Source organism: Cervus canadensis, chromosome 5, assembly GCF_019320065.1.
Source record: "Cervus canadensis isolate Bull #8, Minnesota chromosome 5, ASM1932006v1, whole genome shotgun sequence".
Taxonomy (NCBI): domain Eukaryota; kingdom Metazoa; phylum Chordata; class Mammalia; order Artiodactyla; family Cervidae; genus Cervus; species Cervus canadensis.
Genome location: NC_057390.1, coordinates 3,113,674 through 3,132,429, shown reverse-complemented (window position 1 = coordinate 3,132,429; position 18,756 = coordinate 3,113,674). Strand labels below are relative to the sequence as shown.

At 38.3% G+C, this 18,756-nt stretch overlaps 1 protein-coding gene across 2 annotated transcripts in view; it reads left to right on the top strand.

The window, feature by feature from the left end:
* The window catches only part of TMEM131 (transmembrane protein 131), a 169,210-nt gene that overhangs the window by 118,134 nt on the left and 32,320 nt on the right, over positions 1-18,756 (top strand). For both annotated transcript variants that reach the window (XM_043467855.1, XM_043467853.1), the window contains exons 12-22: positions 5,039-5,147; positions 8,190-8,298; positions 9,105-9,258; positions 9,350-9,520; positions 10,495-10,605; positions 10,699-10,833; positions 13,805-13,909; positions 15,207-15,293; positions 16,858-17,010; positions 17,111-17,186; positions 17,343-17,460. In XM_043467855.1, coding sequence (XP_043323790.1) covers positions 5,039-5,147; positions 8,190-8,298; positions 9,105-9,258; positions 9,350-9,520; positions 10,495-10,605; positions 10,699-10,833; positions 13,805-13,909; positions 15,207-15,293; positions 16,858-17,010; positions 17,111-17,186; positions 17,343-17,460 — 1,328 coding nt within the window. The remainder of the gene's footprint in view (positions 1-5,038; positions 5,148-8,189; positions 8,299-9,104; positions 9,259-9,349; positions 9,521-10,494; positions 10,606-10,698; positions 10,834-13,804; positions 13,910-15,206; positions 15,294-16,857; positions 17,011-17,110; positions 17,187-17,342; positions 17,461-18,756) is intronic.

Below are 18,756 nucleotides of genomic sequence, written 5' to 3'. Positions count from 1 at the left end.
CTCACATCCGTCCATGACTACTGGAAAAACCATAGCTTTGACTAGACGGACCTTTGTTGGCAAAGTAATGTCTCTGCTTTTTAGTATGCTGTCTAGGTTAGTCATTACTTTTCTTCCAGGGAGCAAGCGTCTTTTCATGTCATGGCTGCAGTCACCATCTGCAGTGATTTTGGAGCCCCAAAAAATAAAGTCTGTCACTGTTTCCATTGTTTCCCCATCTATTTGCCATAAAGCGATGAGACTAGATACCATGATCTTAGTTTTCTGAATGTTGAGTTTTAAGCCTACTTTTTAACTCCTCTCTTTCACTTTCATCAAGAGGCTCTTTAGTTCTTCTTTGCTTTCTGCCGTAAGGGTGGTATCATCTGCGTATCTGAGGTTATTGATATTTCTCCCGGCAATCTTGATTCCAGCTTGTGCTTCATCCAGCCCGGCATTTCACATGATATGCTCTGCATATAAGTTAAATAAGCAGGGTGACAATATACAGCCTTGACATACTACTTTCCCTATTTGAAACCAGTCTGTTGTTCCATGTCCAGTTCTAACTGTTGCTTCTTGACCTGCATACAGATTTCTCAGGAGGCAGGTCAGGTGGTCTGGTATTCCCATCTCTTTAAGAATTTTCCAGTTTGTTGTGATCCACACAGTCAAAGGCTTTGACGTAGTCAATAAAGCAGAAGTAGATGTTTTTTTGGAACTCTATTTTTGATGATCCAACAGATGTTGGCAATTTGATCTCTGGTTCCTCTGCCTTTTCTAAAACCGGCTTGGACATCTGGAAGTTCATGGTTCACGTACTGTGGAAGCCTGGCTTGGAGAATTTTGAGGATTACTTTACTAGAGTGTGAGATGAGTGCAATTGTGTGGTAGTTTGAGCATTCTTTGGCATTGCCTTTCTTTGGGATTGGAATGAAAACTGATCTTTTCTAGTTCTGTGGCCACTGCTGACTTTTCCAAATTTGCTGGCACATTGAATGCAAAAGTTTCATGAAAGTATATTAGGTATACTTATCAATCAAGTTTTTATGACTATATCATTTTAATTGTATATTCAGTATTCCTATTAAAAACCTATTGGTTTATGTACCTGTCCTAGATCTACATCTGTGCCTACCTATGTGTATTTTCTTCTAACATCTGAAGCCTGTACTCTTGATTGTGTTATGGAAGATTTATTTCTCATTCATTCATTCATTCACTCATCCACTCATTCAGTAAATATTCTGTAAGCATCAGCTATATGCCAGCTTCTGTGCTGAGTACTGAGGATACAGCGGGGACTCAGAGAACCAAGGTCTTGCCCTTACTGAGCTCATTTTTTTCAGTTGGGAGACAGACAAACAGATAGGCAACATTGCCCTTACTGAGCTCATTTTTTTCAGTTGGGAGACAGACAAACAGATAGGCAACATTACTTTCAACTGAGAAATAAACCGAATGGCATGCAAGTCGAGGAAGGAGTTGGTTTAGGTAGAGCTGTCTCTGAGGAGCTGACATTTGAGTTAATAACTGAAGAGTGAGAAGCAGACACCCGTAAGGAAAGCAAAGCTGGTGGACAAGTGTTCCATCACAGGGATGAGCAAGTGCAAAGACCTGAGGGGCAGCTGCGAATGTTGAAACTCACTGGGCTTAGATGTAAAAGACGGGCTGGAGGGTTGAACAAGGTTTCCCTGGCTCCTGGGAGGGGTTTTGGTTTTACTATAAGAGCAATGGAAAATTACAGAATTTTAAGCCAGGGTGTGATGTCATTTGATCTATGTGTTATTAAAGTCACTGTAACTGCTTTTTAGAGAATGAACTGAAGAAGGTTAAAAACCTATTGCAAAAAAAAAAAAAAACCTATTGCAATGGTCCACTTGAGAGATGATGATAGCTTGGACTTCTTACCTTATCAGCCAGGGGATGAACCCGTCTGCCATGGAAACTGAGTATTAAGAGAGCTTCCCAAGGTTTTTCCATAGTATGCCAGACCTACAGACTGGTGCATGTTAGAAAGGTCCCTGCCTGCCTCTCTCCAGGGAATTCACTGTCCCTTCATTTTTCAAGATATAAGACTACTTCCCAGGTGGTGGCTCAGTGGTAAAGATTCCACCTGCTGGTGCAGGAGATGTGGTTGGGAAGATCCCCTGGAGAAGGAAATGGCAACCCACTCCAGTATTCTTGCCTGGAAAATTCCATGGACAGAGGATTCTGATGGGCTACAGTCCGTGATGTCACAAAGAGTCTGACATGACTGACCACACACACACACTAAAGCAAGCAACTCCTAATATAAGCTCCTCACCATCAGTGAGCAAGATACCCAGCTTCAAGCCTTCCTGACACAGCTCGTCTATAGTGCAACTTTGAAAATATAGTTTTCCTCAACATTTATAAAACATTAATGCTTTATAAATAATGCAGTAAGTTTGCTTGAGATGTCTTAAAACACCTTTGTATGAAGTTTCCTTGCTAATTAATAAGAGATCACAGATGTCCTTAAATTTTACCTGTGTCAACTTGACATGAGTCTTAGAAAATCTCTGCACCTACTATTAAAAATACAATCGCTGTATACCAGAAGGTTTTTTTGTTTGGTTTTTTTTTTTTTTTTTTTGCTTGCTTAAAGCAGTTGAGTCGTTTCAGAATGTCCTGGGCCTGGTGTCTCACTTGAGAGTTACTGAGCATAGTTGGGTATGAATGTCGTGAGAAAGACTGGAACTATATTTAGAGCCTGTGCAAGCTGCCTTTCCTGGGAATCTTGCCACATTTTTTCCACTTCTCAATTATCTTTAAGTAAACAACAGTTAGTGACTGATGCTGAAATATATTGTTAGTATAAATATGCTTATTACAAGTTTCTGATTATTTATTACTTTTCATTTAAAGCCACCAGAATAAGCCAACTGTTTAAGTCTTTCGTTTATTTTGCTTTGTTTTTGTTTCCTTGGAAAATGGGTTTTAACTGATTGGGATATTTTTTTCTTTTAATGGTAGTAAGTGAGCACTTTAGACCATGTGTATAAAACGTGAGTGAATTGAATATTATTTTATTATTAGTGTAAATAATATTACTATTAGTAATACTACTATTGGTAAAATAACATGACTGTTATTTTAAGGTAATATTAATAACATGGACATAAACTTTTCCTCTGGTAAGGAAAGTCTTAAAGTGTGTTTCATATAAGAAAAACATTTTTTTCCATCAACTAAGTTCTTACTACTCAACAGTGACTATATGGTAAGAAATACTATTGCTTAGCTGTTTCTGGCATAGACTCGTGCTTATTACTGATGAACCACAGCTCACAGCCTTTGAGCGTGTTTGAAAATGGTCAAGGTTCCATCGCTGCTGTATCACAGTCAACAGAGCAAGTGAAAGAATTAGGGATCAAATGTGTCCTCTGTAAACTGCAAAGCTTTACATGATCGTCTCTCAAAATAAATCCTGACCTCAGGATAAATATGGCTGGCTTGAAGAAAAACAGCAAAATTAATAGAATCACATTTTTTAGATAGATGAAAACTTTATTGTTGTTGTTTAGTTGATAAGTCATGTCCAACTCTCTTGCAACCCAATGGACTGTAGCCCGGCACGGATTTCTCAGGCAAGAATACTGGAGTGGGTTGTCCTTTTCTTCTCCAGGGTATATTCCTGACCCAGGAATTGAACTCGCATCTACATTGGCAGGTGGATTCTTTACCACTGAGCCACCAGGGAAGCCCCTGATGGAAACTTAGAAAATACCTAATCCAATCCCCTGCAATTTTACAGGTGGAAGAGACATGGCCCAGAGAAGATTGCAGCTTACAGAAATTTACACTGCCAGTTAAATAGTTAAAATCCTTTTGTTCTGAACTCATCACTCTGGGTTTCTGTACTGCTTTCCTTTCCTTCAGAAAAAATATGGTAGCATAGTTTGATGAAACCAAATGAACTTTCTCCAGTTATCTTATAGTCAGGCTGCTTTGTTTTACTGTTAAAAATACATATCACTACATATACACATGCATACCCTTCAAGGAAGGAAGATTCATACTTTAAATGACTGCTAGTAACAACAGATTATTGATAGCAAATATATTGATATGAACCCGTCAGCCCCTCCATCTCCCCATTAGAGATTCAGAAGCAAAGTAAGAGTTCTCAAAGAAGAAGAAAGATAGATAAAATGCTGGGAGAGCCTGCAGCCAAGAGCTAAGGCAATTAGAATTTCCAGCACAGAAAACCACAGGGTCCTCCTGAGGACCATCATCCCAGGCCCAGTAAAGACACCCTGACAGCTGAGTCACTAACCAGCAACCGGGGAGGGGCGGTTCCCTGCTAACTGGAACTAAGAAGCAGTATCTGTCATCTCTCTGTAGGTAGCCAGCTTTGTTTCCTGTGATTGAAACATTGTGCAAGAGACAGCATTTCCTCTCACTCTCCTAAGATGCTTCTTGTGCCTTTAAAGGACTGTCCTTCTTTCTCTTCAGGCACGTTTGTTGTTTAGTCACTAAGTCATCGCCAGCTCTTTTGCAAACCACAGGGAATCTTCCTGACCCAGGGATTGAACCTGCATCTCTTGGATCTCCTGCATTGGCAAGCAGATTCTTTACCACTGAGCCACCTGGGAAGCCTAGCTTTTTGAATAAAAAGCTCTTTTAAGTTGAAAGCACAACTGTTACAGGTTGCACATTCCTGCCATCCCCTTCACCATTCAGCCCCACAGCCCCTGTTGTAAACCCTGAAGGTCCTCTTTTCTTAGATGTGAATTAGACATTCATTTAGGAAAAAAATACCTTTTTTCTTTATTATGTATTTATACTCATTGCACTAGTTTGACTTTAGACTTTTTAATACTCATTTATCACACATTTTTCCTTCTGGCCATCATTTTATTTCATAAAGACTGTCTAATGAAATTGAGATTTTGTCAGTTTAGCCTATTCCATTTAAAGCGACCACTTAAACTTTTCAGATTTTGATTCTGCTTTACTTTTTCAGTACACTTTTCAGTATAAACTGGACCACTAGACTAAAATAATGCAGTGTAAAATTTTCTCTTTGCAGAGTGTTCGACCTACCCCACAAAATGATGCTATCACGGTACACTTTAAACCAATTACATTAAAAGCTTCAGAAAGTAAATATACCAAGGTAGCAAGTATTAGTTTTGATGGTAAGTATTCAACTTTTTCTAATAGAGTGGTCTTATTTTGATAACTTAGACAACATCTGTGTTGACATCTTAATATAAAAACCCAGACCATTTTCCAGTTAGATTTTGTAATACTGGTCAGATTGGTTTTTCTTGTAAACCATCATGAACTCTTATTTGATTGATTCTTGAAAGCAAATATTATAATTTCACAAGCCTGAATTAGTATTAGAAAATACATTAGGATTGCAAATAATTTTTGTTAATCTAGGCTCTTTCATATATGTATCTATTAAGCTTTGTCTTAATTATGAAGTCATTAATTTTTGTAATTCAGTGATACATATTTGAATTTCAGAAGCATGTTTGGATTTTAGAGCAGAAATAAAGTATTTTCTGTAACATTTCCATATTTTGTCTTTTATAAACAAGGCAAGCAGTCCTATCTAAACTAAAATGACAGCCTTTATGATAGAATTGTCAAGTTAGATAAGTTATTTCAAGCATGTATATTGTGTATTTTGACTTTTGAAATGTTAACTCAGACTTTAGCTTGTTTTAATAGCATGTTTTTATTCAGTTTTACATACTTAATTAGAAGATGTACTGCATTTGCTATCATAAAACGTCTTGAGTAGTAACTTAATGGCTGTCTAAATGTGTGATTAAATTTAATGAAAGCTGAAACTCCAAATGGGGCTTTTCTCGTATCGGCCTATCCAGGTGAGGAGCCCTGAAGCGTAAGCTTTGGCCTCATGATAAAGCCATCTTTGCTCATAATCCACATTTTACAGCTAAGCTCCTCATCAGGAGAGAATGTTCTGCCGCTGCGGACCCTCTGAGTGTGGCCCAGTGTCTGTGAGGCGTCTGCGCTTGCTCCTCTCACATGGAGGGTCTGGAGCAGCTGCACACTTGGCTGCCAAGACAGCACTCATCCCACGAGCTCAGAGAAAGCTCCTGAAGAAACTGAGATTGTACACATGGCACGCTTTCATAAACCAGCTGCCAAAAATAATCAGTATCACAGAAGGCCTGATGGCACGGATGTTTCCAGACGTGTGATGAGTGGTCTTCTGTGTTGCTGAGACACCAGCCATGACCACCAGTTATCAGTGTCAGTATCAGCACGTACATTGTCTTCCCTTACTGAGAAAGAGGGTGACTGATGATCGCTTCTGACCCTGGGGACAGACAGGTCTGATAAGTCCAAGAAGTCCAGGGTACACAGCAGGGCAAGGCAGCTGTGCTCTGTGGTTCTCCCTCACCCTTCCCCAGCTCCTGTGTTGACAGCCCGCTGACTGTTCCCACTCAGATAAATGAATGTCAGGAATGGTGGCTCTTCTGAGATCAGAGTCTAAAATAAGTTTTTCTTAAAGAAATTATGTAAAATTTAGCACAAAGACAAGAGAAGGCATCTTTTAAAGTAAGTGCTACATTTCTTAAAAGTGCTTTTTATTTATTTATTTATTATAAAAACTGGCAGATTTATTCTGCAAGGGCCCATTTTCAAGAAGCTAAAGGTGAAGGTGGGAGAGGAGAGGTTTCCTCCCATTTTCCTTTCCCCCTCATCTTTAAAAGTGGTCTTTATTATCATGGAAAAATCCCTCCACTTCCCATCTGCTCCCTCCTCCCCCACCACCACCCCTAGATTACAATATAATGGTTTTACCACTGAGATTCCTGTGAAAATCATCAATCAAGAAACGTTTACTTTGAAAATGTTCAGGGGGAATTCCCTGGCAGTCCAGTGGTTAGGATTCAGCACTTTCACTGCCATAGCCCTGGTTCAGTCCTGGTTGGGAAGCTAAGATTCCGCAAGCCCCACAGCACAGCCAAATTAATTAAAAAATTTCAGAACGTGCCGTGAATATTCACTGTTCAGTGTTGACTTACCATGTAATCATTTGTCTCATAAAGTCATGATTCCTTATGATTTTTAACTGAATTTTCTTGACACTTTGACCACTTCATTTGCTAAAATATAACTTGATAAGGTACTATGAAATGCCTAAATTATGGCCCTTGTTATCAGCCTTATGTCAGAATAAATACAAAAAAAATAAGCATCCAGAAATGGCTGTACAGTCAGCAGAAAGAAATGGGGCTTAATGGGAGGTTTAAAAATCTGAATTCACACTGTCTGTACATAGCCACATACTAGATATCATACCATTATTTTGTTCCTTTTTTATGCTAAAGTTGGATAACACACATTTGCAGAACCTACATATAAAATTCTTCGCATAAGTGGAAGTGTTCCTGAAGTACTTTAAAGGAGATAAACATAAACAGCTTCTTTATTTGCTTTGAAAGGAACATCTAATGGGTACACAGATTGGATCCAACTGACTATTTCTATAATTCCAGAAGGAAAATCAGAAGTGATCCAAAATTTAAAGGTTTTAACTTCATCTGTGAGAACAGTATGATGGCAGGGAGAGTATATGTCTCATAACTCTTGGTATTACTTGCACCAGGCTACTTTATCGGTATTTATAGCAAGACTCTGACCACACAAGGAATGTTATTTCTTAATCAGCTGTGAGCCAGCAGTTGTCAGTTTGGGGACGTTTGGCAACATCTGCAGACACTTTTGGGTAATGCAGCTGATGCCTCGCAGATAGAGGCTGTCTTGACGACACCGCCCAACATCCCACAGTGCCCAGGACAGCCACCCCACTGCCCCCGCACCCCGCCAGCAGCGAGTTGACCTGGCCTGAAGTGTTCATAGCACCAAGGCTGAGAATCCCTGTTGTACGTAAAGCCAAAGCTCATGGTGATAGAGAAGTAGCTCAGATTATCGCGTTTTCCCTCCTGAATGGTGTTCACTTGCTAGTTCCTTACCTATTTATCCCATTACAGGAAAACTGAAATCTCTTTCCATTTTTGAATGGAAAATGTGATATTTGACGTAAAATGTTGTCATTGTATTCTGTGTGCCAGTTTGAAAGGTTACCTTCTTTTTAAGATTTCAGTCCGTCCGCGCAAAGTCACTCTCATCCTCCTCTGTGTAAACCCTGTGGTAGAGGAAGCTGACAGGTTATCTTCTGTGCTTCCTTTCAGCATCAAAGGCAAAAAAACCATCTCAGTTTTCTGGGAAAATAACTGTGAAAGCAAAGGAAAAGAGTTATTCTAAACTTGAAATACCTTATCAAGCAGAGGTTTTAGATGGGTGAGTTTCTGTTTTAAATAAACTTTATAACTTTTTACTAATCAGTAAATTCTGTTTTCCTACTCTCTGAGTTTAGCAGTAGTAGTAGACAAATTCACATAAACTCCATGGGATGAGTATTAGAAAAACTTCAACCATAAAGGAGAAAAATCTTCTGTATTTTATTCATTTTTTTTTTTTTTTTTTACTTTTAGAAGAAAGAAGTAAATGGGATGATTTGGGCTTAAATGAAGTCCTAATGATTCCATAATACAATAGAAAAGTGAATCTGTGATTTTTAAATCACTTGAAGCATTTCGTTTCTGTAATTATTTTTGTAACATGCACATGGCTATGGCTTGTTTATTAAAGTACATTGTCACTTGAAACAAAATCATTTTTATTCCTTTATAAACTCATTAAACACTTTTCTAAAATTATAGCTTTTTACAAACAGGTAATAATATGTGTAGTTCATTTTCTACTTTAACCAGTAATAGTTTCATATCCAGCTTAGTAGGGACTTGTTTTAACAAAGCTGGTTGCAACTGAATGATAAACATGATTTTTTTTTTTTAAATAGCTTAAAACTTTTTTTTGTTAGTACATTCTTGATGGTCATTGTTTGGTTACATATAATGCAGTGGCAAATAGCTCTTTTTATTATACTATAATAAATTTTCTTTTAAATCATATGGTCAATCACTAAAATATTTATAGTCTTAATTATCTAACAACAGTCCTTACTGCTAAACGTAAATTATTACTCACCGCTAAAGAACTTGCATTATCAATTAACATGTATTGTTTTTGTTTTTTTCAAATAGTTATTTGGGATTTGATCACGCTGCAACATTATTTCACATTCGAGACAGCCCTGCTGATCCTGTGGAAAGGCCAATTTACCTTACTAACACTTTCAGCTTTGCGATCCTCATTCATGATGTTTTGCTACCAGAAGAAGCCAAAACAATGTTTAAAGTATGTTTCTGAGCCCTCATTCTTTTGATTTTACCAGTCTACCAAGCAAATGGTACTGATATGTTTTTTTTTCTCTCCCATCATCTCCTAGGTTCACAACTTCAGCAAACCAGTCTTAATTCTTCCAAATGGATCAGGCTACATTTTTACTCTATTTTTTATGCCATCCACATCATCCATGCACATAGATAACAATATTTTACTTATTACCAATGCCTCTAAGTTTCACTTACCTGTGCGGGTATATACAGGTTTTTTAGATGTAAGTATGTTATCTACCTTTTAAAATTTAAACTCCCTCCACATCTTTGTTGTTTTCAGCTACTATTAAGTAGTTGTGTTGCAGACACTTAAATTTTGCTGTTTTCTGTACTTAACAAGTTGTTCTAATTCCTCCCTAGTCAGTGCTTCCAAGATGTTCACCCTCCCAGCAGCCATACCTTCTCATGACACAGTTGACTTCTCTAGCTACGCTTCTGTTTAGATCAGGTCCACTCCTCTTGATTTTGCTTTTAAATTGTTACAGTCATGGGCAAGCTAAAAACTAAGCAGAAGAAACATAATAAGCAAAAAAAAATTTTTTTTAATAACTACAGGGCAAATGAAAAGGGAACTATGTAGGAAGAGGTGACCAAAACTGAAAACCCAAGACTGAAGAGAAGAATCAGAAAGAAAGAGGCAATTTGGTAGAAAGACACAGATGGGACAGTCATCTAAATAACGGCAGGGAAGGAAACAGAAGTCTTTCTAATACAGAAAATAAGCCAAGAGGGGAAAAAAAGTCCAAACAAAGCTGTTGTTAGGGTAATCCATGAAAGAAGTTTGGGAAAGAAAGAAAACTGATAGAAAGATGTAAAAGATGAAAAGAAAGCGAAAAGATAGAAGTGTGGTCCTCCAAAAACCTATCATCATTAAGAACTTTAGAATCAGAGGGACCTTTGGTATTGTACCACTGACACTCCTTCAGCATTTCTTCTGCTTAAATGATTACTGGCTTGTAGCTGCTTTCATGAACGTGTGAAGTTTGCTGAGACTGGGGACTTTTTGCCTAAATCTCCAGGGCTCCACTTAATCTCACCTCCATTATACAAAGTTCTTAATTATGTATTATGTATGTGTATATTTACATAAAATGTAGGAACCTTAGTGTACCTTAATATAGTTACTTTTTCTTCAAGTGTTACTGTTACATAAGTGTTACTTTACATCTAATCTAGTTCTTTTCTGTCTTTCCAGTACTTTGTATTACCCCCCAAAATAGAAGAACGTTTCATAGATTTTGGTATACTGAGTGCAACAGAAGCAAGTAATATTTTATTTGCCATTATAAACAGCAATCCAATTGAGGTAAGAAAAGAAAAATCTGTTGTTATTCTAAATCACATTTAGAGATTTTATGCGAGTGCTGCAATAATTGCTTCCATATCTTTCTCTTTTAAGTTGGCTATAAAAAGCTGGCATATTATAGGAGATGGTTTATCAATAGAACTCGTAGCTACTGAAAGAGGCAATAGAACTACAATCATTTCAAGCCTTCCAGAGTTTGAAAAATCCTCTCTATCAGACCAGTCATCAGTAAGTAAACTTTTCTGTTGTTTCCTTAAACTTAGATGTATGTCTAAATCTCACTAGAATACTTTTCCTCATGATATTATTTTTAATATTTATTTATTTATTTGATTGTGCTGGGTCTTAGTTGCAGCCTGTGAACTTTTAGTTGTGGCAAGTGGGATCTAGTTCCCTGACCAGGGATCAAACGCAGGCCCCCCCTACATTGGGAGCACAGAGTCTTAGAGATGACCAGGGAGGTCTGTCCTCCGAATATTATGAGATTCATAATAGCATCCGCTATTTGATGTGTAAAGGAGCTTAAGTAGGTAATCTACTTAAACTCACTCCTTTCATGATGAGAGCACTTGAGACTCAAAGAAGTTAAGATAAAACACAGGTACCATTTCAGGAGAAATTTCCACGGGTACTAAACTAACTCTGTTCATTGAATTCACTAGGCAAAAGAAAGAGCCCTGCACATTAGTAGAAGTTGTTTTCAGTTCTACAGTAATATTTCTGATTGACTAAAAGAAAGTATCAGTGAGACAAACATCATTTGTTTGATCTCTATGTGGCTTTCCCCATACACTTTTACTCTGTCTTACGTACAGTTGATCATAAAAGTACATGACACAAGAGCAAGTGAATGTATCAGTCTAGGACCTCACCACTGCTGAAAAGGGATCTCAGAGTTTAAACTGACTCAGAGCAGAGTTAGTAGAATCACCTGTGCGACCTGGAAGGAGCAGACTATAAGCTCCTCTGAAGGTTAGGATAGAACTTCTCATGGCAGTTTTACAGATGGAAAAGCAGATGTCCTTCTGCACAGAGATTGTTGACAAAGACCCTTCCGTGGAATGCCATAGGCCATAAAAACGGATTTAAACATTTTTTATGAGAAAGAGTCCCCAAAACAGGTTTTTTAGAGAACAATTTGGCATTGTATACCACTCTGGGGAATTCTTCCTCTGGAAGTCATTTAAAGAGCCAGAAGCTATGAAAAGGGAGATGCTTGTGATAGCAATATTAATAATTCCAAATAATCAGAAACAACCAAATGTATAAAGTTGTGATTTTATGATTGAATATTAAAGCAGATAAGCTGTAAGTAGGATTGTATGTAAAAAATTTGAAAAAGTATTTATGAAAAAGTGGGAAACAGTACTGGATAATGTGTATACTGGATAATGTGTGTTCTAATTGCAGATGTGTGGCGTTCAAGTTCCATAATCAGATATTGTGATGGATACATGGGTGTTGGATGTTTGCATTTTAATAATTTATAATGTTTTAAATTTGACTCATAAATAAAGTCTCCTTTTAAAACAAAAAAGAATATGCCCATGACAAGTAATATTTGTCACTGCAGCCGAGGTTTTATTTTTGATACAAATACAATGCTGAAAAAGGATAATAATGAGACCAGCTATTTGTTCATTTCAACAATGAAGTTAAAGTAAAATTGTATGTAGATCTAATCCGAGATGGTTGAATTATACTGTTTTTCATAATACATTATAAATTAATAATCTTAGGACTCTGGATCATTTCCTCCTACTAAATAGCACATGTTAACACTTACTATTTAAATTTGAGAGGCCCACTCAGTAACATGAAACCTGCTGTAAACTTTGGGGTTTTAGAATTCACTTTTATGTAAAACTATGTAAATATAAGAGGTGGGCATGTACACACTGCTGTGTTTAAAGTGGATAGCCAGCCAAGGGCCTGATGAACGGCACAGGGGACCCTGCTCACTGTTCTGCGGCAGCTGGGGAGGCTGGCAGATGGGAGGCGAGTCTCGGGAGAATGGATACCTGTGTGTGTGTGGCCGAGTCCCTTCTCTGTGCACCTGAAACTCTCACAGCATTGCTGATGGGCTGTACCTGGTACAAGATAAAAAAACTATATAAATGTAAAAGAACCAGGGGATAGAAAGAGGAGATCATTTGTATGAACCCTTCCTTACTTAAAATAGGAAGTTGTAGTGAGTTGCCAGCTTCAAAATAGCAACACCACAAAATGTGGATTTTTTTTTAAGTTTGTAATGCCTAAACTTTCAACTGTTGTCCAGCTATTTTCCAAAAAGCCACACCTAGGAACTAAATTAGCATCCTGTTCCTTATGAAACATACACTGTCAACAACTCTGTGCTCTTCAGACACATGCTCTGATTGGGGTGGTCAGAGTCAGGATGAAAACATTAGAATTGCATAAAACCAAAATAGAAATGGTTCTAAAGAGGGGAAAGTGGGTATGTTTGGTATACCCCCTTTTGTTATTTTGAGGTAAATGTAAATTCCAGGTAAAGTGTAACTACTACTAACTAAAGTACAACCTCACAAAATGAATTTCATGGTTTTTTGGAAGTTTCTCGATTGAAAAGATTAAGCACCAGAAATATCAGCAAGTAGCTTGAGAAAACAAGCAAGATACACATTCTGCATTCTGCTTTCTTTCAAAATTGCTTTGCTTAACTTTTCTTTCTTTCCTTGATTTTTTGATGTTTTCGTGTGACCCAGTCTCAGTTGATCTGAAGACATGGGTATTAACACGACAAAACTGAATTCAGAACTGGAAGCAGAACCAACTTTGTATGTATTTGTGCCCTGACGTGGCTTCTGAAGGGTTAGGGGAAGGCTGTGTCCATCTGCTGTAGCCTGCACCCGCTTTGACCATGCAGGTTGGGGGATGAGGCACACCCTTCCCCAACTTAGCAGCTGATAATTCAGCTCTTCCTTGGGGAACCAGTTTTCTCAGTAGCTCATGGAATAAGTTTAATAGATAAACATCCAGAGATGGGCATTATTTATTTTGAGACATTTGTACGTGATGATGTGTTAATTCTATGTTAGCTTGTTAGGATTTTGAAGTCCTAACCAATATGAGTTAACACTGATTTAAAACTGAAGGATTTTTGTACCTTTCTTTTCCATTTTAATAGAAAACTTCAATTAGCAAGGCTAATGAAGGATGTCATTTCTACTCCATACAGGTAATACTAGCTTCAGGATATTTTGCAGTGTTCAGAGTCAAACTTACCGCAAAAAAACTGGAAGGAATTCATGATGGGGCTATACAGATCACGACAGACTATGAGGTAAGGACTTTATTTATGGGGATTCAGGTCAGTGGAGTCTTTCTGAAAAATTCAGACCTTTTTTGGTTTTTATAGAAACAGAGAACTAAGTTTGTTCAAAAAGTTACAGCTTACCACTTTGATACTTTTAAAAACTTAAGCTTCTGAGAATAGTTTACAGAATAATGGTTTACATTAGCTCATAGTTTTCTGATAAAACCTGAATCTCTTGACTAAAAGCAACTTCAGAAAAATACACTTGGCACTTTTAGATTTGCTGTTAGAATGGTTCACAAATGCCTGTAGCATTACATGGACCCTGGCTGAAATTCTTGAGATTAGATCTCTCTCTTTCCACAGTCACCAATATCCTCCTGTGTAACATTGCCAAAAAGGAAGATACAATCAGGAAATCACATCTTAATTTGAGTTCCCACAATTATGTTTACATGAGTCATTCTAAGTCAGGAACCAAATGAAAATCAGTGAACTTTTAAAAGACTTTTTATGGGGTTGACATGTTGCATTCAGTGAGATTTTGAAGGGATGTGTTTCTGCCACATGTAAATATTTTGATGTGTTCTTTTAAAGCTCTTGGAAAGTTGAGCACTGCTGAAGTCAGCAAGCCACCTTTGTTCTCCTACCTCTTTTCAGCTCATACAACCCCTGCCGCCCTGAAAGTAAAGTCATTCAGAATAAACAGAATTGGTCTTTTAGTAATAAATGATCTGTTGGGAGTATGTCAAATTAATTATCTCCAAAAGTGAGGAATCCACATTTATCACTTTTGATAGAAATAAGTACATTTCCTTAGCAAAGTATCCTTGTGAGTTGCAAATAGAGTGTGAGTTGAGATTTAAAACCTGGAATATTCAGCTCATTTTTAAAAAAATCAGGTTGACATTAATGTATTGCTATGTACAAAAAGTAGAGAGCTATGTATCTTTTAAAAATGCTGGGTTTTTCATGCTTTGTTTTAAGAGTATAGTTGGAGTTTCCTTTTTAAATTAATAATCTGCAAAATTACCTAATTATGAAAAATCTGTTCTTCATTACTTCCCCATTGTTTAGTCTTGTTTACCTTGTTTTCAGTGAACCACTGAGAAGTACATGGAAATGTATTTCAGTGCATTTTGTGCAGTACATGGATAGATTAAACAGTATCCATGGGTGATTTTAATTTTGCTTGCCAGTTGTTTAATGCTCATGTAAGTCCCAAGATTGGTTGTTTTAAATCTCCTAAAATAGTGCAACAACCGTCAGGTCGGTCTAGGACTTGAACTCTTATTTCTCTGTGGTTTGCTTCTTCCCTCCACAGATCCTAACAATTCCCGTGAAGGCTGTGATCGCAGTGGGTTCTCTGACTTGCTTCCCAAAGCACATGGTTCTTCCACCTTCCTTTCCAGTAAGACAGTTTGTAGACTTCTTGCTAATTTTCTTTCTACTACGTTTTACTCTAGTTAGACTGTATGTAATAAGTATTAGACTTAACCTCACCGTCATTCCCTGATAGCTCAATTGGTAAAGAATCCTCCTGCAAATGCAGGAGACCCCGGTTCAATCCTGAGTCAGGAAGATCCACTGCAGAAGGGATAGGGTACGCACTCCAGTATTCTTGGGCTTTCCTTGTGGCTCAGCTGGTAAGAATCCACCTCCAGTGCGGGAGACCTGGATTCAATCCCTGGGTTGGGAAGATCCCCTGGAGAAGGGAAAGGCTACCCACTCCAGTATTCTGACCTGGGGAATTCCATGGACTATAGTCCATGGGGTCACAAAGAGTTAGATACGACCAAGCGACTTTCACTTTCACTTTTCACCATCATTGAACTCTTTTTGCTGTGCATTCTGTTAATTTCTTTGTCATTTAATAACAAATTTTCGACCAGTGGGTCTGATCATTTTAGGTGCTCAGGCTCCTGTGTCCATGGGATTCTCCAGGCAAGAATACTGGAGTGGGTTGCCATTTCCTACTCCAATGAATCTTCCCAACCCAGGGATCAGTCTCTTGCATCTCCTTTATTGGCAAGCAGATTATTTACCACTAGTGCCACCTGGGAAGCCCTGATCATTTTAGACTTCTTTAAAAGTCTAGGAATCAGGTTATAAGATTCTGGTTCTATATTCAACAACAAAAAAAGGAAAAGGTTATAATATGATTCTTATTGATGATTATTTCAATCATATAATTCTTTTTTTTTTCTTAATCTGGCACCCTGGGACTTCCTTGACAGTCCAGTGGTTAAGACTCAGCACTCCCAATGCAGGGGCATATGCGTTTGATCCCTGTTGAGGGAACATGATGTGCTCCATGACAGAAAAATAAATCTCTTTATAAAAAAATGAAAAATAAAATTGGTACCATATCACAGGAAGAGACATACAGCTGATAAGCACCGTCATTGGTAATGTAATGATTTAATCTGTATGCTTCATTTTAATACAATGCCAGATAACCTATGTTTTTAAAAGAGGACTAATTTCTCTTTGGCACAAAGAGTTTTGTTTTTGTTTTTTAGAAAGAAAATACTTTTTCTGAGAAAAATAAGTCTGATTTTTTTCGTTTCTTGTTTAGCTTTGGATTTTTAGAATTCAGTGGTTTCATAATTATCTCATCCTGAATTTGGAAACTTTTAAGGTAGCCTGGCCTTGGTATAAACAAACCTTTCTTAACAAACTGATAGTAACTGTTTTCTTTATTCAAAGCTAGTTCTGTACCTTTGTTATGTGAACACTTTAATTCATTTTTACAGGATTGCAGAGATTTGTCCTGCTAATTTCTCTGTAACAGGCCTTAAAAACAACAACGAAATACATATATTTGGAGGAGGGGCTCTGATTACAGATCTAAAGCTTATCAACTTCTGAACAGTCTGAATGTCCTTTGAGCTTTGGTCTTCTGTAAATATGTCTGTCAGTTCTGAAGAAAATACAACCATTTACAAATGAATTTGTTTGTTTTCTTCCTTCAGGGGAAAATAGTTCATCAGAGTTTAAATATTATGAATTCCTTCTCACAGAAGGTAAAGATCCAACAGATACGATCTTTGTCAGAAGACGTGCGTTTTTACTACAAACGATTGCGGGGCAATAAGGAAGACTTGGAGCCAGGGAAAAAATCAAAGGTTTGAAAGCGTTGTATTTGCAGATTCCCATCTTTTTGTCCTTTGTTATTGTGAACTTCTGTGGATTGGGGATTCATGGTTCTCCTGTGCCCCTTTATAGATTGCAAACATTTACTTTGATCCTGGATTGCAGTGCGGGGATCATTGCTATGTCGGCTTGCCTTTTCTGTCCAAATGTAAGTCATCTTACTGTTCTCTCTCACCCTCACTCCCTTCCCAAGGTACTCCCATTAATGATAGGCTGCTGCTTCTAAAGCCCACCCCTGCATCTCAATGCTGTAGAAATCATTTGCGGGCCAGAGTACGTCATACCATTTGTCTCTGTGTTTTAGCTGAACCCAAAGTCCAGCCTGGCATAGCCATGCAGGAAGATGCCTGGGACACCGACTGGGATTTGCATCAAAGCCTGTTCAAGGGATGGATGGGAATAAAGGAAAACTCAGGTCACAGGTAAGTGGTTTTGCTGTATGTAAGTATTTGAGCTACCTTTATGGGTTTGAAACATGATTTTCTAAAGTTATCCCTATATTTGGTTATTTTACTTCTCTGTAGTGCAGAAAATGTGCCTAATCTTCAGAAAACCATCGTGAGGCGTCTTGAATGGCCATTGTGATTGTGTATTTCTCAGAAGGACACGCGCTCCCATTTTTGTGTCATTTCCAGTGCTCTAGATGGAGGGTCACAGAAACTCGGTGTAGGATGACTGCTGTGTTGTGCTTAGTAGCTCAGTCATGGTCAACTCCGCAACCCCATGGACGGTAGCCTGCCAGGGTCTTTTGTTCGTGGGGTTCTCTAAACAAGAATACTGGAGTGGGTAGCGATTCCCTTTGCCAGGGGATCTTCCAGACCCAGGGACTGATCCTGGGTCTCCTGCATTGCAGGTGGATTCTTTACCATCTGAGCCACCGGGGAAGCCCAGCTTCCATATCAGACAGTCATTTGCGTAAGAAAGAGTCTACCTGCCTCTGACCTGTGTTCAAGGCACTTTAGAAGTTGAAGCTCACCATAGGAGGAGTGTCTCTGCTCCTGGTGAAAAGAACTGCCTCCTCCCTTTCCAGTGCTGAGCCTGTTAGGGATGCACAGGGCATGATTCACAGGGCTCAGCCTTATATCCCTGGCAGGTGGAAAGTGTTCACATGGACAAATCAGCACCGTACCTGGATTCAGAAGCAATGGCACATTTATACGTGGCAGTTTAAAAATTTGACCTTCCTGTGTACTTCCAAAGAGAATTTGACTTGAAAACTGATGAACACTGTTCTTCTCCATTCGCTAATTTGAAATGTATTTGTCAGCGTCATCAAAATCTTCCAGTTTATTCTAATGTAGTATTTTCAAGCCGTGAAAAATCTGCAGGTTTCTGTATATCTGAACTACTTGCTGTGAAAAGTTTTCTTAAGGCAAAAAGAGAGGTAAATTTTACCTTTAAAATGGTTAAAATTAGTACAGAGACTTCTAATGAACTCACTAAGAGAACACTAATACAGACACTCTTTGGTTCTCCAGTTTCCATGGTAGACATTGTAATGTACAGGTTGCCTCTGTATTTTAACACCCAATTATGAATAAATGACTGGTAGTGCTGCCCCTGGCTCACCTGCCAAGGAACCTTTTCACCTCCCACCCACCGAAACCGCTGCCTTCCTCTCTGTGAGCCTAGCATTCCCCACTGAAGACCCAGACTTCCTGCCTGCCCTGAGCTACCAGGTCACAAGCTGCATAGTGGATGTGGTGTTCTTCCTGCTC